This window comes from Poromitra crassiceps, assembly GCF_964638095.1.
Source record: "Poromitra crassiceps genome assembly, chromosome: 11".
NCBI classification, from domain to species: domain Eukaryota; kingdom Metazoa; phylum Chordata; class Actinopteri; order Beryciformes; family Melamphaidae; genus Poromitra; species Poromitra crassiceps.
The window spans coordinates 32,018,315-32,039,541 of record NC_139643.1 but is presented as its reverse complement, the minus strand read 5'-3'; the positions used below and the strand labels follow the sequence as shown (position 1 = coordinate 32,039,541).

Below are 21,227 nucleotides of genomic sequence, written 5' to 3'. Positions count from 1 at the left end.
TCGCAAAAGCGTGCAACAGGTTCACGTCCAGCTCGGCGTAGGCGTGGGTTGAGGCAAGGCAAGGCGTAGGTTGTCTGTGTGAACTAAGCGTAAAGCCTCCTTAATGTTCCTGACAGGTGTCATCATGTCATGGTTATGACACTGTCATGTCAGCAGTATGAAAACCCCCTTCAACGAAAGTGTTACCGATGAATAACACACATACAGTAGCATGCATTAACAACACACACCTCACACATTCCTGTCTCTTTTGCCCTGTAGGCTACTATGTTCCTAAGTCAGACGGAGAGTTCTACCAGTTCTGTTACGTCACACACACCGGTGACATCAGAGGAGCCAGCACGCCCTTCCTGTTCAGGGCGGGCACGCCCACCGAAGAAGAGCTGCTGACTGTTACAGAGGACGACAGCAACTCCGACATACTTGTCGTCACCACCAAGACTGGCCTGCTGGAGGTAGGGAGGGAACACACACACACACACGACCCTGACCTTTGACCTTCGTGTGAAGGTGAAAAGTACGGGGAAAACGTTCCTATAATGGGGATCAAAGACACCACTGACTGAATTGTGACACGGGAAATGATGCATTCTCATCACTGCTACCCAGCATTTTGAAAATTACATGTATTAGCCTGAGGGAGGCGCCACATTGTTATTTTGTTTGTCCTGCATCTTTCACAATATCTCAATATCTCAAACACAACTGATTGGATTTTGACAAAACTTTGGCAAAAGTGACCCAAGGTGGCACTGCAACTACAATTCAAAACAAGGGGACATATTTGTTTGTGATTGTGACCAGACAGGGCCTGCATCACTCATGAGGAACGCCATGTTTACCGTCGCTTTGCTGTTATTACATCGAGCGTCATCTGATTACCCAAAGCTCTGAGGAGCAGATGCCATTCACCCCCTCGTCTCCTCCTTCCCCTCTCTCCCCTCCTCCTGCCTGGCAGCGCGTGGAGGAGGCGCAGCAGGAGCGCAGGGAGCTGCTGACGGCCATGCGCCTCCTGCAGGAGGAGAAACAGCAGCTGCAGGACAAGCACAAACGACTGGCCAGGGAGCGCGAGCAGGAGAGAGAGACCTGCTGCCTGCTGCGGACACACAACCAGGTTCATACAGGGAGGAAGGGAGGGAGAGAGAGGGAGGGGGGCAGGGAGGGAAGGAGGCAGGTAGGGAGACATACGACCAGGAGGGAGGGAGGGAGCAAAGGAGGTAGGGAGCCATGAGGAAAGATGGAGTGACCTGCTGCCTTCTCTAAGCACACAGCGCTCATTAGCAGGGCGGTAAAGAGAAGATTGTGTGTGTGTGTGTGTGTGTGTGTGTGTGTGTGTGTGTGTGTGTGTGTGTGTGTGTGTGTGTGTGTGTGTGTGTGTGTGTGTGTGTGTGTGTGTCTACGTGTGTGGGTGTATGTGCATGTTTGGGGGTGTGTGTGTACCTAGACGGACAGTCTCTGTTTGCTCGTGTGTGTGCGGAGCCGGTTCCTCACCACTGATCACAGGTCTAGAAACATCAAAGGGCTGAATTTATGAATAATCTGTGTCCACGTTTGAGAGACAGAGAGAGAGAGAGAGAGTGTGTGTGTGTGTGTGTGTGTGTGTGTGTGTGTGTGTGTGTGTGTGTGTGTGCCAGTCTTTCGCCCCCTCTTTAACGACCTGACTCACTGGGCCAGAACGGAATTGGGACGCAGTTTCTCGGGCATCTGGCGTCAGGGACGATGCCATCGCAACCACAGAGCGAACAAACATGACGTCAAACCCACGCGCACGCACACACAGACACACACACACACACACACACACACACACACAAGCTGAGTCCCCTTCACTCTCACACTCAGGTTCAACACCACAGGGCCCTTCTAATGTGCATTCACACACACACACACACACACACACACACACACACACACACAAACACACAAACACAAACACACTCATTATGCCACTCTCTTGCAAAGCATTTAGTGTGTGTGTGTGTGTGTGTGTGTGGAATGAGAGGAGGGTAGTCCTCAAAACCGCCCGACTGAAAGAGCCCTGCCCAGGGACAAACACCCCGCAGTCACGCGATCCAGTGTGGCCACTGCTTCCTCACTGCCCTATGTCTCTCTCTCTCTCTCTCTCTCTCTCTCTCTCTCTCTCTCTCTCTCTCTCTCTCTCTCTCTCTCTCTCTCTCTCTCTCTCTCTCTCTGTCTCTCTGTCTCTCTCTCTCTCTCTTTATTTATTTCTTTGACATATTCATTCCCCTTTAGTATCTTGCTTATCCACTCCCTCTTTCCTTTTTAATTCCATAAGTGGCATTCCTGAGAATGAGTCAGACCTTAGATTTGGGGTATTTTATGAGTTGCCCATTTGATAAGAAACACATTTACACACACACACACACACACACACACACACACACACACACACACACACACACACACACCTAAAAACAGTCAACCTGGTGAAAGTCGATGTGAGACGGCCCGGGGTTGCGGGGAGAGGGAGAGGTGAGCAGTGAAACAGACCTGCCAGGGAGTTCTCTTGATTGTGAATCTAGTCTCTTATCGCCCCCTAGTGCCGCCCTCTGGTCTAGACCCAAAGTATGGTGCAGGCTGCTTTGAGTTAGTCCTCTGCTCTTTTTACGAAGGACAAAATCGCCATAAATTACATTGTAACACACACACTCGCACACTGTTATTAACGTGCTGCTTTTCATTCAGCAGCCATGTCCGTCTGTAGATATACGACTTGTGTGTATGTGCGCGCGTGTGCGTGTCTATGTGCGGGCATACTCTTTTTGTGGAGAGCATTTAGGTACATGAGCTCATGCCACGCCGATGAAATATCCTTTGAGTTTTTAACATGAAAACATAAGTACATATTTTGCGGCTGCTAATTTTACGACTACACTTTTTATAAGGTCTTTATGCACTGCTAAAGTGCTTCCCAAACGCCAGCCGTAAAAATCATACAGTCATCTACGCAGAGCCAAGCCCAGAGGGAGGCCAGGCTGTGTATGCATTGGTGGGTGTGTTTGCGCGTGTGTGTGTGTGTGTGTGTGTGTGTGTGAGAGAGCGACATCCAGTTTGATATATTATGTTCTATGTGTGTTTTGATCTGGTCGGTATGCTATTTGTCTGTCTGCGTATGTCCTTGAATGTGTGTGCGCGCGCTCGTGCGCGTTCGCTAAACAGATGGGAGTGTGTGTGTAGGCATGTTGTTCTGTCACAACCAATATTACCTGTGGGTGATTTAATGTCCTCCACTACTGATTAGCAGCATGTTGTAACAAGGTCACATCACTCAGCAGGCAAAGCACACGGAGAACAGACCTTAAATAACCTTTTGTACCATACAAGGAATCTGTCAGAGGAATTCACTCACGCCAGACACAGGTGTAGAAGTAGGACACACCAATCATACGCTGTGTGTATTGCAATTGGACACTTGATTGGTCAGGGGATTTGCACTACTGCAGTTCTTAATACTCCACGTGTAAAAAGAAGAAGAAATATTGTTAAATAGTATATATTTCAACTGTAATTTATTCATAATTGACACATTAGTACTTACTTATCTGTTGCTGTCTATTGTTTTGACAGTATCGGTGCCCATCACTCGGTCCACATTCGTCATCATTCGTCACCATACGTAACTGAAGATGCGTGATTGATGTGCTGTGGCTTGTCATGCCTGGTGTGAAATATTTTCATCTGTGATTGATGACGGCGCCGGCGATTACATCAGCTCCCGACTCGCTGACGTTCGCCACTCCGGCGCAGCTGCTGTGATTGGCCGCCGCCGCCGCCCGTCAGTCTAACCCCCGCAGCCTTGTTGTGCCTGCAGGAGCTGCTGCGCTCGTCGCAGGGCCTGTCAGAGGAGAGGGAGGAGGTGAGGAGGAGGCTGACGGAGGCCACAGACCGGGTCCGCCAGCTGGAGGAGGACCTGCTCGGAGTCACCCAGAGAGGCCTGCAGAAAGAGACGGAGCTGGACTGGTGAGTGATGCTGAGCTGACCCACCAGCATCAAGCGTCCAAAGCCACCCACGTCCACCAGGATAATGATGCTTTAAATGAGCATGTTTTTAAGGCCTCCTGCCCCCTCCACATCTTCATCTCTGTAACAGCCTGTATGGATGGGAGGACATATGCTCTCCCCCTCTCTCACACACACACGCGGGCGCGCACACACACACACACACACACACACACACACACACACACACACACACACAGTGTGTGAAATTAACTTTTTGGCCCATCTAGCATCTACCAAAGGCTGGTAATTTGGCTGTAGTAGGATGTCCTCTGAGGAACCAGTGTGCGCTTCTAAATTGACCAAGACAAGGTACCTTGAAAGGACACTTCCAACCCAAATGAGATAGTACAACTTACAAATATTGACTTCCTACCTAGAAATGCTACTGTACCTAAATTGGAAGCCTCCTTGGGTTTGAGACAGAGCCTTGATATAACCAGCATATTCAAATGTTATCTTCTCAAAAAAATAACTGGCCAGTTTTTCAGGTTACCCTAATATTACTGGAAATTGGCGCTTGTCAGGTGGTAATTTCAACCTCTGTACAAACACACACACACAGTGTAACTTGACCTGTTGAGCAATACTAAACAGGAACTAAGAGGACATTCTCTTTACTGCTGACTTACAAGAGTGGTTCTGTCTAGGGGGCAGGGGCATTAGTACGGCCAGTTAGCACAATAAGAGAACCGGCCCTGGTTATCATCTGTAGTTAAGTTTGCGTGAGTTTTTGCATAAGAGAGTTTGAGAATATGTGTACTGCGATACCTACGTTGGAATGGTTTGAGGATTAGTACAACTGACCATCATGGTTTGTGTCTCAGTCTGCGTGACCGTCTGAAGAAGCTGATGTCAGAGAGAGAACACCTGGAGAGCCATCTGAAGAACGAGAAGGATGAGAGAGACCTGTATAAGGTGGGGGAACGTTCTCAATGCAGCTTTAAGGTTCAATCACAAGGGACGTGTTAACATATACCATCTACTTGCTGACCTGTGTGTGTCTGTGCACGCATGCGTGTGTGTGTGTGTGTGTGTGTGTGTGTGTGTGACATGCGTAGGCCCACCTGCGCAGCACCGAGCTTGAGAACACCAAGTTGAGCGCGGAGCTGCAGATGCTAAAGGCGGTGGAGCTGAACCGAGAGGTGACCATCGCTCAGTTCCAGGAGGAGTTGGACCGGCTGAGGGGCTGTGTGGCCCAGCGGGACAGCCTGGAGAAAGAGCTGCTAGCACACAAGGCCGACAAGGTAGGAGCCCCCCTCCCTTATGATCAGGTGCTTGTAATGTGGATGATCAAGGATCATCAAAGCATATCTACTGTTACACTTGTAAGTTGCTCTGGATAACAGTGTCAACTAAAAGGCAAAAATTTAAATATCTGTAATAAATTGTATTTCATTTATCCCATGTGTGCGAGTTAACTGTGTGTATGTATAACTACATACTGTATATGAACCTATATGTTGTTCTTATTGTTTTATCATGTCTGTAAACTTGTAACCTCTTTGTATATGTTTTCTGTACCCAGGGCACTCTTGCAAATGAGAGCTTGCTCTCAAGAGATCTCCCCTGTATAAATAAATGCTAAATAAAAATAAATAAATAAAAATGTATATGTCTCTAGGTGGAGCTAGCCCGTGTGCGTGAGCAGCTCCGTCAGGCCGACGAGCAGCTGCAGGCGTCCCGGCAGCACGCCTCCCTGCTGGCCTCGGAGCTCCGTGACTCGGCCAGCGCCCGGGACCACACCATGAGCGAGCTGTACCGCGCCCGCCTGGAGGCCGACAAGCTCCGCGCCAGCCTGGCCGACGCTCAGGCCGAGTGCCAGCGCATGGAGAGCCAACTGGACCGCATGAGGAGTGCGGCGCAGAAGGAGGTGGTGAGTGTCCCCCTTCATTTCTGTCACGTCACCTCCTGTGTTGTGTTAGGCCGGGTTTGGGGGAACACTACATGTAGTCTCTCAAGCCAGTCCATCTCTTCCACAATCCGCGAAGGCTCCAGAGACAGTCTGTACTTCAGCCCATTCGAATTTGGACAGAGGAAGTGTTCATGTTCCAAGAAGAAACGCTTCAGACCGGACAGAAGTTCAATGGTATTCGACCAATCACGACACATGTAAACAAAACCGAGGCAGGTGATTGGAGAAATGAGCGGATATCCCGCCTTAACATCCATTTTGACCAACTTTCCCCTCCAGTACAGATGGGTAGGCGAGGGCATTTGCAAACTGCGGAAACCAATGCGTCTGTTCTAAAAGACTAGGGGAACAGACGAGATGATTTGATTTCCACAGGACATTTTCACATATTGACACTGGTAAAAATGTGCTGTCTGTCTGTCCTGTGCTGCTGCAGGGTGTGGGGACGTGCACGGAGGCCGTGCCCAGCATGGTGGTGGTGTCCGAGGCTGAGGCGGAGCTGCAGAGGGAGGTGGAGGAGCTGAAGCTGCGTCTCCACATGGCCGCCGAGCACTATAAGGAGAAGTACAGGGAGTGCCAGCGCCTCCGCAGGCAGGTGGCCAAACTCAACGAAGCACAGGGGGTAAGCAATCATCAAGGAAAAGCCACATGAAAAGAAAAGACAGGGTTGGAAAAACAATCGTATATTACATAAGTTTTACACTTAAACTATGACTATAGGAATTTAATTTAGTGACAGCAGCGCCCTAGTTGGCAAAAAGCTGAGGAGTTGTTCATCTTTCTAGTCATTCTAGGTCTCGTCGGAGGTGAAATGCAAATGAACTGGAGACATATGATCAAATGTTTCATGTCCTCTTTAAGTGAACTCAGCAGTGCTGCTGGTCTGTGGATCTAATGGGCAGATACATGTGTGTATCATTAGCATAAACATTAAAAGAGACATGCATAATGTGCCCAAGGGTATGCATATATAAAGAAAGACAATTTGTGTGTGTGTGTGTGTGTGTGTGTGTGTGTGTGTGTGTGTGTGTGTGTGTGTGTGTGTGTGTGTGTGTGTGTGTGTGTGTGTGTGTGTGTGTGTGCGTGCGTGCGTGCGTGCGTGCGTGTGTGTGTGCGTGTGTGTGTGTGCGCGCGTGCGTGTGTGTACGTGTGTTTGCAGGAGCCGAAGAGAAATGCAGCTACCGAGACGACACAGGAGCCTCCTAGTCCAGAGTCACCCACAACAGGTACACACAAACACACAACAGGTACACACAAACACACAACAGGTACACACAAACACACGCAGACAAGAGTCATTCTGGGAAATGTAGGAAATTACCATTTAAAATGACTAGCTAAAGTAGAAGTAGCTGAAGCAGGTTGAAGGTCAAGTGGGAACACCGAAAACATCAATTGTAACACCATCACAAAATAAGTACTGGAATGCACTGAACATCAGATATTGATGATTATGATATCTATTCAATATAATGATTTTTCCAGCTAAAATTCCATAATACAAGTTCAGATCTATTCTATGTTCTTCTCAGATGTTTGAGTCTCATTTCCCTTCATACCAGTGCCCCCCCCCCCCCCGCCCCCCCCAAAACAGGTTATCGCCACAACTATTGAAAATGTAAAGAAATTGAATGCAAATGTGATCACAGTGAAGTATCCATAATAGTTCTAGTAGTAAGCGGTAAAACAAGGATCAAACCAGTGGATGTGATGCCATGTACATTTCTGTAATTACTCTAACCTGTGTGTGTTTATAGTGAATATTGTTACCACAGTCCTACAAGAAGCCGCTGAAATGACAATCACCCCAGAACCCAATGACACGGAACCCACAAACACTGACACACACACCAGTTCAGAGGATGAGGAGGATGATGATGAAGAGGAGGAGGAGGAAGAGGAGGGGGGGAAGAGACAGGGAGAGGAAACGATGGCGGAGAAGGGCGAGGCGGAGAGAGAAGACGGAGAGAAAGAAGTAAACGCCGAGAAAGAGGAGAAGCGGGAGAGCCTGCCCGAGGAGAGCCTGAGGATGACGAGCTGGGTGGAGGTGGAGAATGAAAGGCGGAGTGCCGAGGAGAACGACGAGACAGGAAGGGAGGGGGAGGAGGCGAGGGATGAGGTGGAGGAGGAGGAGAGGAGCGTGGGGGAGGTGGAGAAGGAGCAGACTCTTTCGGTGGAGGAGGAGCTGGCCATGATGGAGCAGAAGTGGAAGGAGCAGTGTGCCATCAATGAGACGCTCAAACAGCGGCTGGCCAATGAGGAGGAGCGCTTCAGAGTACGTAAACACACACACATAAAAGGTAGCCTATAGGGAATGGACATGTAACTGTAAGGATGTCTGTTCACATCCCCAGACTGGGACTGGGAAAATGAAAAGTTAATTTAGCTACAGCTACTGTTGAACTTGCCCTTGAGCAAGGCACTTCAACTCTCATGTGTGGTCAGCAAAACCCTTCCAACACACATATACAACACTTATGTGATGTCCTGGGTTTGAATTGAACCAGCACCCCTTTTCCCTCTCCATCTTCCCTGCCTGTCTACACAGTACTCCAGTCCAATAAAGGAGAAATGCTATTTAAATAATCTAGTCATGCACTATTGCTCCGTCCAAGAGGGAGGGGGTTGCTGGCAGACCGTTCAATCTGTGGAAACAGAATATTCTGTTAATTGGTTTATTCATGGCAGCAGGGATACTGAATTGCAAAGTATCAAAGGTTCATATGAACAGCTTCACTGGAGTAAAGCACAGACTGTATGAACAGCTTCACTGGAGTAAAGCACAGACTGTGTCCCTGACGAAAGATGCGTTGCGTTGTGCAGTTCAATAGGTTCACATAGTTCACAGCTCGAGGTAACTATGTTGCAAAATTGTCATCCCGTGTTGCCTCTGTTCCCTAGCCATGAGTGGCACACTCTCCTCCTCCTCTTGGCGTTTTTCCAGACACATACATTTCACTTTGCAAGGGCTCATTCTTGCTAAGCTTTGTCAGTGCATTGTTGACGTCTCTACCACAGACAAATGTGGCACACATTCATTGATGCGTAGCGGCGGGGCGCGCTGCTGACGTTTGATTCTTGCGCGTGTATTGACTGCTGATTGACGGAGAGTCGAGACGTGCATCGTAATCATACAGTGTGCACACATCAAACCTGACGTCAGGGCTGACCTAAATGCGTCCAAATCAGTATTCGAATGCTTCATTTTTCTTCTTAAATGTATTTCTAAATGGTAATCCAACATTATTCATGATGCATCGACAATAATTATTATTACTTATTCTTAAGGACATTGTGCCTCACAGCTCTCATCTAACATTACTTACCAACACTGAAACTGCGACATTATACCAGGGCCTACTGTACCTATGAGCAAATTCCTTGTTATGGGCTATGGCTGTCATTTATTTGATGTGCTTATTGCACATTTTCTATCCATTTTCATTTCAATAAAAAGGAAAATCCTTGAAGTCCGATTTTTCTCCTCGCCTCTTATTGTCACTACGTGCCCCGCACTCCTGCCGAAGCTTCAAATCTATTCGAATACTTGTCACTGAAGCTTCGAGGCCCAATAATGGTATTTGGGGACAGCCCTACGGTTTATTAGATCCAACGTCGCACAGTGTGGCCACCAATAACCTTATGAGATTGCTCAAATCTCACAGTCTGTAGGCGGCTTAAGACATTAACCAGGGTATGGCCAAATAGCCATACAGGTTACTCCATGCGTATACATGCGTGTCCGTCCCGCCGCGCAAGATAGAATGCGAGCGTCTGCCCCTCCTCTCGCTCGTGTCTACGTGTGCCTTTTACGTTTTTGCGTGCGAACGTTCGCCAAAGTGCCCCACTGGCCGTTTGATCTGGGCGAGTGAGTGTGTGTTTATCGGTGCTGTAAATAAGGCTCTTCCCCCCGCCCCCCGTCCGCCCCCCCCCGTCTTTGATAGAGTCTCCGGTCTGAGGCGAGCGGCCCCCAGGCCTCGAACCGCTCTTAATGGCCCGGTGACTGACAAGAGGGGCAGCCACAGAAACGCCGTGTGCTTTACAGCTGTTTACACCAGCCACCCAGGGGAGGGACGGAGGGAGGGACAGGAATGGAGAGAGAGAGAGATAGATGAGTGGAAGGGGAGCACAGAAAATTCACTGTTGCAGACTCCCTTCAGCTGAACTTAACCCTCTGAAGCCGTGCCGTAAATCCCCCAAAGAGGTAGAGGGAGAGAGAGGAGAAAAAGAGACAGATAAAAGAGAATGGGGGGGGGCAACATGAGGGAAGCAAACGGAGGACAGACAGACATGAAGCAGAGAGAGACAATGGGAGAGGGGGGATCTGGAGCCTTTGTAATAGGATGCAATGAGAGGAGAGCAGGCAGCTCGCCATGTAAACTATCCCACAGGGTCAGTCCTGTTACACAGGATCAGTCCTGTTAAGAGAGAGAGTGAGAGAGATTTACTACCGTCCCCTGGTCTGCTCCCATCTGCTGCAATGCTCCCTCGGTCTACTCTGGACACAGACCTTGTTTCTGTGGCTTGAGCTGTGTACTTTACAGTAAGTGCCGCACACTTGAAGGCGTTCCAGAGTAAATAAAACTCAACCCAACCAAATGTTTTGCTCAGTAGCTTGCCCCAGTGTGTGTGTGTGTGTGTGTGTGTGTGTGTGTGCGCCTTACTCCTCTTTTTCTGCGGCTAGAAATGGAGTGAATGGAGCTCCGACCCGGAAGTGAGGGAATAGGGAAAGGGATCTCACCATAGAGCTCAGCAGTCACGTGACTTTCCGTGACGTTTCCAGCCCCGGGAAGAGAGTTCCCCATTCATTTTCTCCATAGACATTTTGAAAAATGTCTTTGTCTAGAGATAAAGATGGGAGTGCTGCATTGGGTCAAGACATCAATGTAAGTTAGCAGAGTAAAAATCAGGTGCTCTTCCAGGATGGGGCATATATATAGATACAAGATCAAAAAAGAGAGGTAGCTGTCCAATATGGTTGCAGGGAGTTCCTCAGGTGTTGAAGGCAGCAAAAAGGGAAAACATCCGAGGCACTCTGAGTTATATTAAAAATCCTTTATTCTACAGGGATATACCTGTAGAATTTATTTTTGTCTATTTTTGTTTTTGCTCCAACTGAAATGTTTTATTGTCACTCACGATTCAGTAGGTCACGTGTTGGCTTGGTTCCAGCCTTAAAACTTGTTAGATAAGGATTTTTCAAAATGTCTATGGAGAAAATGAATGGGGAACTCTCTTCCACTCGGAAGAGAGTTCCGAGTGTAGTGACGTCAAAAAGACAAAACAATACGTAGCAAACTAATATTAGCGCCTGGTAACACACACTGTGTCAGTTTGTATCATGACAAAGAGTTGTTGTGCACCTTTCCACAATAGACATGTGCAAAACTCTCCAAAAACAGCCTGTGAAAATATTTGCTTATGTCACAATATGTGGCCATCTTTTATTAGCTGAGGTTCAGATCAGGTTAGGTATTCAAATGGGTGTCACTCTCCATTGTAAGTGTAACGGTGGCCAGCAGGTAGCGCTGTGCAGTGAGTAAACGTCACTCTCCAGGACCTCAAGAGTCGCTCTAGCGACAGATGCTAGAGCCCATGGGCTTTAGCCTCCTCGCTAGAGCGTCCGCCTCTCATGCCAAAGGTTCCTGGTTCGATTCCCACCTGCCAGTTACATATAGTGATGCAGTAATTCCATTGTGAGTTTATTATGAACTCTGCCCTGATGTTAGTGTGTTTTCCCTTCCCCCTGTGTGTCCTGTCTCTAGATACAGATGGCAGACCGAGCCAGCGAGGTGACGAAGCTGAAACGCAACCTGGTGCAGGCCCTTCGAGACAAGCAGCAGCTACAGGAGGTACCTGTAGGGCGGCAGCACCTAGTTCACACATGTGCTTCAGCTGGCTGGGCTAGTATAGCAGCATGACATCTCAGCAGGTTTTACCTCTGTATGGATCAGCTGATACTGCATCAATTCATCATGGGTCCAATAGTGCTAATGTTACTCTTTTATCAACAAGTACAGTGGGTTATGAGTTTGAAAGGGTATATATACAATGAGTGTAGTGTAAAGTGTCTATTTTAAATACGTATATTTGAAGGAATGCATATATGTACGAATAATCCACACAGGATCATAAACAAAGGATTATACAGATATATTTCCAGTTATTGCAGTTATATCGTTCAGTGTGAACAAGGCTTTGAGTCAGCTATTGCACAGTTATTTCACAGTAAACGCACATCAAATTATGGGTGGGGGGGTGTATGCGGGTAGGTGCTACAGGTTGCTGGGCAGCAATATTTCTGTTCCACTATTGCACTATTGCAGAATGTTTAGAGCTATTGTTTTATTTTGGAAAAAATCTTCCTGCTGTAAATTGTGGGAATTTACATTTCACCATAGAGCTGTAGAAATCACAATATAAGTCCATAGATATATAATACCGTTTCATTCTTCGTGGTTTTGGTACAGCCGAGCGTATGAACTCATTCCTGTAGCTTTCCCTTCCCTCCTCCACACTTCCCACTAATTAATACACCCATACCTGCTTCTTTTGCCCATTGGAACAGTGCCATTAGGCGGTGCAAATGCCATGCAACGTGTCTGTTTCACCTCCCCAACCCTGGTTTAAATGTTAAACCTGATAGCAGCGCGCTAATGAAGTCATCAAGAGAGGAGGCCAGGGGAAAAGAGAGAGGGTGGAGGTAAAGCAGGAGAGCGAGAGAGGATGGAGGTAGAGAGAGAGGAGGGAGGTAAAGCAGGAGAGAGAGAGAGGAGGGAGGTAAAGCAGGAGAGAGAGAGAGAGAGGAGGGAGGTAAAGCAGGAGAGAGAGAGAGGAGGGAGGTAAAGCAGGAGAGAGAGAGAGAGAGGAGGGAGGTAAAGCAGGAGAGAGAGAGAGAGAGGAGGGAGGTAAAGCAGGAGAGCAAGAGAGGATGGAGGTAGAGAGAGAGAGGAGGGAGGTAAAGCAGGAGAGAGAGAGAGAGAGGAGGGAGGTAAAGCAGGAGAGCAAGAGAGGATGGAGGTAGAGAGAGAGAGGAGGGAGGTAAAGCAGGAGAGAGAGAGGAGGGAGGTAAAGCAGGAGAGAGAGAGAGGAGGGAGGTAAAGCGGGAGAGAGCCTCTATCAGCCAAGCCGGAGCAGAGGGAGCCAGAGGCTGACACCCATTACAGTAATGAGTAGGGTACTAATGGTCTTGCTTCAGATCAGATCGCAAAGGGAAACTCTGCCCAAGTAACGATGCAAAGGAAAACTTTACTCCCCGCTGAAGTACTTACTTCCCAGGTGCTTTACCCGCTGAAGTACTTACTTCCCAGGTGCTTTACCGCTGAAGTACTTACTTCCCAGGTGCTTTACCCGCTGAAGTACTTACTTCCCAGGTGCTTTACCGCTGAAGTACTTACTTCCCAGGTGCTTTTACTCCCCGCTGAAGTACTTACTTCCCAGGTGCTTTACCGCTGAAGTACTTACTTCCCAGGTGCTTTTACTCCCCGCTGAAGTACTTACTTCCCAGGTGCTTTACCGCTGAAGTACTTACTTCCCAGGTGCTTTTACTCCCCGCTGAAGTACTTACTTCCCAGGTGCTTTACCCGCTGAAGTACTTACTTCCCAGGTGCTGGAGCTGATGCAATAAAGTGTTGAGTTTCTCACAGCTCTCTCTTGTCAATCCCACTCTCTTCAAACAGATAATTATGATGGCTCTGTGCTTTTCTCTTCTTTTCTTTTTACACAGTGGGTAAATTCATAAATGTATGGATTATTGTTTTTTAATTGAGTGATACAAAATCTCAGTAATGCTGCGGGGAAACTGGGTCGTTGCAGCAGTAAAAATAAGATAGAGCAAAGAAAAGGCAAAGCAACAACAAAAAAACACTAGAACATATTAGGTAAAAAAAAAAAAAAAAAAAGTATGAGAATTTGAAACATGTTACAGCATATATACACGGTGTGTGTTGCTTGCTCTGTATGTTTTCAAAGATTCATTCTCAGGTGCATAATGTGTAGTGTAGCAACACTAAAGGTGCGTTCACACCGACCTATTAAAGTTTTTCGCTGGCATCGACTTACATACAAAGTCAATGCTGGGCGTCCGAGCGACAGAGACAGAGCGATAGGGCGAAAATTTGCTCATCGCCCGAGATGAAATATCTCAACTCGAGCGAAATTACGCTGGCATCAGTCGCTCGCTGTTCAATGCTGATTGGCTGCCGTGTGAGAGTGAGTCAAGGATCACACTGGCTTGGAACAAACCGCTGGTTTATTGTGCGGCAACAAACCGCATTGACAGCTGATTGACAGGCTGACAGCTGACATGAAGTGAAGTCTGTACTACTGGTATAGAGCTCGCGTTAGGAGCACGCTGATAGGCTTAGCTTGTAAACAACTACGATGGCTCGTAGTGGACAAACATCATGACATTGCGTAACGTTATAGCCGCCAGATGTCCGTCAATTCTTGTGCCTGTTGACGAGCGATTTAAACACAGCGACAGAGCGATTCCAAAGGGTTGAATCGAGCGACGGAGAGAAAAATAAATATCTCGGTGTGAACACAGCTTAAGCCACTGTGACGCTGATGGATGGCTGCTGTCTCCCGTCTCTCCCCCCAGGAGCTGCAGCGCTATGTGTCCAGACAGAGGGAGCAGGAGGCCGGGGTTCAGGGCTCTGAGGTCCGGCAGCCTGTGGTGCTGCGCTACCCCCTGCCCTACCCCCAGGACCCCTCCCCTCCGCCCCTGGTGCCGCACAGGCCCGCTGAGCTGCAGTACGGAAACCCCTACTCCACCGACACCACGCGAGGTGGGAGGAATTCCAACTCTGTCTCCACAGTGTTTGATGGTCAGTTATGCTCCGGCCGTCTTCATTCGGTCAGTGCAGTAACACGGCCATGTGCTGCTGTTTTTCTAGACGGGGCAGACGGGGCGCTGTCGCCCGAGCAGATGTCTCGTCCTCCCCCGGAGGCGCCGCCCTGCGCTGCTCCCTGTGCGCCCCCTGTCACGCCCCCGAGCCCCGGGATGAGCCCTGGTTCTGGGGCAGCAGCCTGGGAAAGAGAGGTGGTGTGTATCCAGCCCACCCGCAGCATGAGCCCCCCCGACGGCCTGGAGCACCCCCCAGACGAACCACGCAATGTGAGCACGCACACGCACGCACGCACACACACACACGCACGCACGCACACACACACACACACGCACGCACACACACACACACGCACACGCACACACACACACACACGCGCACACACACACGGAAGGAAACGATTCAAACACAGCCCAGGATCACACTTAATGACAAATCATATTGCATGCATTACTCTCCAATGGAAGCTAGTTGTAGAGCCATATAAAGGTGTACTTTGATTTTGATAATTAGGCCTACTTTTATCAATTTCAGTCAAATTATGAAAGATTCTGCAGTATTCCATGTTTTACAGTTGATTCCATTTTTATTGCCAAATTTCATGATTTCGTTTTTTCTGCATTGCGGAAATCATATGGCCGCACCATTATTCCGTTGCCGATGCATGGCTACATGATGGTCTCGCATGCATCAGATTTATTCTACTTATTCTACTACTACAAACTCAAATCAATGCTTTTTGCCCTGTTTATTTCGGCTTGCTTTACATGTAGTTTTTACGATGAAAACATGTCATTCAGTGAATCAGAGTTGCATCCAAAATGTATCAATCGCCAACATGTCATTTCTTTGATCTCAGTCAGGACGTCTGAGCCATGAGCTCCTGTGTTAGTTTGCAGCAACATCGATGCATGACAGATGACTTGTCCTGCCCCCGCTTCGGGCTTGCAGGAGCCAAAGAATTCCTGTAATCATGACTGTCCTCCTCTCGTCTCTGGAGTCTTCCTCGCTGAATGAAGGGAGCCGAGTCTTCTTACCGCAGAAAAGATAACGCGTTGAACTCATTTACATAAAGCTCTAATTAGCGTCACTCTCTCAGCGCTCTAGAGAGGCGGCGGTAATGAGGGCTGGGAGAGGCTAATTGGGAGAAATTTAGCATAGGCACATATTATCTAAGATCAGCTCGTCTCTGTCAAATGATCTTTGGTTGCTCAGGAGAGAATTGAACAGTGACTGGCATCTGACTGCTGAGCAAAGCTGACTATATGCTATTCTCTAAATAGAAAGGTTTGTAGCAAGAGTACAACACACACACACACACACACACACACACACACACACCGCTTTTTACTGGTGCAGTGGTTTCATGACCCTTTCAAACCCACCTCCTCCTTTTTGCATTAAATAGCTGTTAACCTTTGGAGTGTGTGTGTGTGTGTGTGTGTGTGTGTGTGTGTGTGTGTGTGTGTGTGTGTGTGTGTGTGTGTGTGTGTGTGTGAGAGAGTGTGTGTGTGTGTGTGAGAGAGAGAGAGAGAGAGAGAGAGAGAGAGAGAGAGAATGGGCTATCCTTTTACTAAGGTTTGTGTTATGTGTGCCATAGGTGGGTGATGGGGCTCAGCCAGCCTGCGAACATCAGACCGGTAGACACAATGAACACAGTTTCTGCTTTGACTCCAGGTAACACACACACACATAGACACATACACACACACACACACACACACACACACACACACACACACACACACATAGACACATACACACACACACCAAAAATAATGACTTTATGATCACTTCATTTGAATGGCATGTTTGTAAAAACCAAATGCACAAAGTGCTTCACAATCAAGACAAACGGAAGATGAAGAAACAAGCAGCGAGGACAGCCTGTTTGGTTGTTCATAAGTGCATCACTAGTTCCTTTTTCTCCCCCTGCCTACTTAGGTTTAGATATTTACACTACGTAAGAGCTTAAAGAGGAGCACTTGAAGGCAACGTTCTAACATCTCAGTCTTACCCCAGGCTCTTAAAGGGGAAATGAGTACAGGTTTGACTCTCCCATAGTGCAAAATGCACAACATATCTGCAGGAGTAGATAGGGCTGTTGATCAGGACAACGGCTCAACGATTACTTCAGCAGGTGCTGAGATGTCTGGCTTTCAAAACTCACGTTCTGGCCCATACTCTGTTGTGGAACCACGGCTCACCGTCCAAATGAGCAATGGATGACATCTCAGTTTCCCAAGCCCAGAACAGCACATGAAAAGCAGTGCTATTATTACAGTATTAGGCCTTGGCCACACTGATCCGTCAGAAAATGGACAAAACGGATAGACGGATAGATTTATGTCCGTTGCATGTACAAGTAACCTACTTGTACAGCAGGTGGCGGTAAGCACCTTGAAGGTGTCAGCGACCCGCCTATAAACCGAGAGAAGAAGAACGCTGGCGTCAGCTAGCTGTTAGCTCTGTGCGCTACGTTACTTATGTGGCAATAAAATGACCAGATTAGATGGTGAAATCAGACGGTGACACTGACTATCACGTTGTACAACAGCGGGATGGTGTACACAGCATTAATTATAGCCTCCTTCACCACCTCGGCCGCCATCTTCTTTGAAAAGTTGAAACAAATCTCGGAATGCCTCCTCTCAAGACCTCGACTCTGATTGGCTAAACGGACAGTGACTATCCGACCATCCGATACGTCCATCCAGAAAAAGTTCATCCCTCTTCAACTTTCTGTCCATCAAAACGTATGCAAATTTTCTGGATACGTACGCTTCTGAGTGCTCCACGGACAGTTGGACAGCTGTCATTGAAAATGAATGGAAGTGAACAGAGAAATGAACGCACACGGACAGACACCACGGATCAGTGTGGCCAAGGTCTTATGCATTGTGAAATATGACCTCTTCACAAGATATTTCTGTTGGATCTCTGCTTAGTAGTTAGCTAGTCCTTTGTATTGTGAACGTGATTTATCAATTTCAGCCTACTGTCATTCAAGGGGATGGGGTGGCTAGTGGGTGGGAGCTGAGTTTAGACGTGTGTAGGACAGTGGTCCTCAACCGTGTTAAAGTCAAGGACCTCTTAACTGACACAAATTAGACCACAAACCCCCATTTGATACGAATTTGTCCCAGGGTCCTCTAGAGCTGCCGAAAATAATCGATTCAGAGATGCATCGCGATGCTTAATAGGACGATTCTGAATCGATTAACAAATATCAAAAATCGATTATTTAATTATTATTATTTATTTATTTTTAATAATCAAATAAAATAGAATGTAAGTACATGCAGTTGTTTATTTTAATTATGGATCATAATACAATGCAATTCCAAATGCACTTTTATTTTAAAAGTAGCCACACAGTGAGAAAAAAGAAAGCGAGAAAAAATAAATCATGTATTGCGGAAAAAGTGATGCATCGATTTAACACGTTCACTGCCAATGACGTATTAATCCGTCAAAAAAAATCCAACGGTTGACTGCCAATGACGTATTAATACGTCAAAAAAAAGAATTTTCTTTTTTTTGACCGTGGGATGTGCATCTAACCCTTTTACATCTCTTATATAATTATTGGAGCCACCGAACATGTACAACCCATTCCACCGACCCACTAAGTGGCGACAGTGCTCTCCCAGACTAGAGGAAGGCAAGCAAAAAGCAGTGTGAGGAAGCCATTCTCTTGAGAATGGATTGGCGAAAACGCTTTCGTTTTCGCGCTGATTGCTGGCGGTGCGGGATTGCAAATTTGCATAATAGATTACGGGTGGAACACACTTTGAAACACGCAGCATAAATAAGACCAGAATCGCAAAAGCTTCATCAAAGCTCTCAACACAAACCCCAAGAAACGAGCGAGCCCATATCCAGACTTGCACAGCGGCCGCCAGCAGACAGGCAGCAGCAACTCGTTTGTCACAGACCCGCTGCAGAGCCAAGGAGGGCGGAGGAGAACGCCCACGGAGGGAGGAGTTGGAAGCAGAGGGGGGTTTCCTGCTGTTATGGAGGAAATTACCGTTCAAAACTATTGTTTAGATGTCTGACGTCTTACTGATGCCAAAAATGAATGGTTAAAGTGACTGTTCTATCGAATTTCACAAAAAGCCGTTTATCTCAAAATAATTTTTCAGACGCTGAAACCATGCTGTATTCAACTGCTAATGCTTACATAACTACTAACTCTACAAACTACCGTAAATTCCGCACTATAAGCCGCACCGGACTATAAGCCGCAGCAGCAAAATTTACTGTTTTTTACATATATAAGCCGCACCAAACTATAAGCCGCGGGTGTTTTAATGTTTTTTTTTTTTTTTTTTTTTTTTTTAATTGTGTTTTAATGTTTAATTACCATATGTAAGGGTTCGTGCACAGAGGGGATTGTCGGGAAAGAGATGGCTGTTTGAGGAAGCTCCCATTTATTAACATTTCAACAAAACAACATAACACAACACCACCTGTGTTTTTTTTTACAGTGCACACAGTGTCCGCGGTGTGGTGAAAAGAGGGCAAGAGAGGAAATAAAACAGAAGTGGATTTATAGTTAGAAAGAGTGCTAAAGAAGAGAGAATTCAGTTTTTTTTTTTTTTTTTTTTCTGAAAAAATCCATAGATAAGCCGCACCGTTATATAAGCCGCAGGGGCCAAAAAAGGCCAAAAAACGGGGAAAAAGCCGCGGCTTATAGTCCGGAATTTACGGTAACTCTTTTAGACAGAGAAAGCACACATTCTATTAGTTCTTTTGAGATATTGTGTGTTCACAAAATCTTAGCAGAAAAGAATCCTCAGCTCTTGAAAGATGAGCCAGAATCCTCAAAAAAACCCTCTGGCAGAACCTACCTACAGTAAAAAAAAAACGGCTGGCAGTGAATGTGTTAAGATGCATCGCGATGCATCGAGATGCATCGTATAATCAAATCGAATCGAATCGTAGACTTGTATAATCGAATCGTATCGAATCGTGAGATCAGTGAAAATGCACAGCTCTAGGGTCCTCCATCTGATAAGATGGTTTATTACAGAAAGTGTATGAAACCCATGACCGAAATAGTCATACATTCTGTCATTGTGGAATGGAATTATGGTGAAAATAAATTATTCCCTTTTTTGCTGGGGACCCCCAGGAATCCCCTCAAGGACCCCTGGGGGTCCCCGGACCCCTTGTGAACCACTGCCCTAGGAGTCTAGATCTAGCAATGTTGTTACAATTGCTACTGGTTGCCGATAGCTAGATGATGCCCCTTTGAACACGATGGGATAGAGAATGAGCTTGTGATATCTGTGGGCTGGTTGTGTGATGCCAGCCTGGGTCAGAAGAAATCTAGAGCTGTTGTTGTTTCCCCCTGCTATAAATACACTCCTCTCTTCTGCACCGCTACCCCCACTACCCTTCCTTTCTGCCTCCAGGAGTGACGTTCACAAGCGCTGCCCGCTGTGCGAGGTCATCTTCCCGCCCCACTTTGAGCAGCGCAGCTTCGAGCAGCACGTGGAGAGCCACTGGAAGGTCTGCCCCGTCTGCTCCGAGCAGTTCCCCCTCAACTGTGAGCAGCACCTGTTCGAGAGGCACGTCCTCACGCACTTTGACGGCCACGTGCTCAACTTCGACCAGATCGATTAGGAGGGGGCGGGGGGTCCATTAGAGGGAGACGACAAACTCAGAGGCTGCGTTCCGATCAGCTAGTAGTTCCCCTTTGAAGTGGACTGCACAGGGTATTCAGCCATGTTAAGTAATATAGCTGAATACCCTGTGCAGTCCACTTCGCAGGGAACTACTAGCCGATCGGAACGCAGCCACACACAGTTTTGAGATTTGGGGAGCTGTGTTTGCAGCCGTTCATTGGGATAGGGTTTTGATGAAGTCGATGTTAATAAACAGTCATTAGCACTTGTATTGCAATCTTGACAAAGGTTAGAAAGGATGTAGTCCACTTCTGAAAGGAAGTGGGGTTTGCCCTTTGACGGCTACTCCACCAAGGCGTTTATTGGTTAGGGTAGGTCCCACCACAACACGACGGGTAAGGGACCATTAATGCTACGGGGATAGTGCTCTTCCTTTCCTTCCGTCTCACTTTCATGATCATCTTTCTGCTTCAAGGGACTATAGCACCATTGTTACTGCATGCGTATACAATACGTTCAAGAACAACTCGGAATTGTGACATTTCTGCTGTTCACGCTAAAACAATATGCTGTTACCCAAACATCTTTTCGGGTCCAGCTTTGAGGTCAGAAAGGTCCCCGTTTCGAGTTATCCTGAATGCTTCTTTATAAGTAGGATTTGGCTGCGAAAAAGCAGTCAATCATTCACTATTCAAGACATTGTTTCATCTTTTGATTCACAGTAAAGGGACACTGAAGAGCTTAGAGAGGGACAAGAGACATGACGTTGCCTCTATAAGCATAAAACCAGAATTAGATCCATTTGAATGT

At 47.2% G+C, this 21,227-nt stretch overlaps 1 protein-coding gene across 1 annotated transcript in view; it reads left to right on the top strand.

The window, feature by feature from the left end:
- Window positions 1–20,474, top strand: part of tax1bp1a (Tax1 (human T-cell leukemia virus type I) binding protein 1a) — a 28,627-nt gene extending 8,153 nt beyond the window's left edge. Inside the window, exons 4-17 of the mRNA XM_083646809.1 lie at window positions 262–455; window positions 959–1,114; window positions 3,833–3,981; window positions 4,848–4,938; window positions 5,082–5,267; window positions 5,645–5,896; window positions 6,372–6,557; window positions 7,095–7,161; window positions 7,693–8,210; window positions 11,701–11,787; window positions 14,538–14,724; window positions 14,833–15,053; window positions 16,385–16,461; window positions 20,205–20,474. Of these exons, the coding sequence (XP_083502935.1) occupies window positions 262–455; window positions 959–1,114; window positions 3,833–3,981; window positions 4,848–4,938; window positions 5,082–5,267; window positions 5,645–5,896; window positions 6,372–6,557; window positions 7,095–7,161; window positions 7,693–8,210; window positions 11,701–11,787; window positions 14,538–14,724; window positions 14,833–15,053; window positions 16,385–16,461; window positions 20,205–20,415 (2,582 nt within the window). The 3' untranslated portion in view covers window positions 20,416–20,474. The remainder of the gene's footprint in view (window positions 1–261; window positions 456–958; window positions 1,115–3,832; window positions 3,982–4,847; window positions 4,939–5,081; window positions 5,268–5,644; window positions 5,897–6,371; window positions 6,558–7,094; window positions 7,162–7,692; window positions 8,211–11,700; window positions 11,788–14,537; window positions 14,725–14,832; window positions 15,054–16,384; window positions 16,462–20,204) is intronic.
- The last annotated feature ends 753 nt before the right edge of the window (window positions 20,475–21,227 follow it).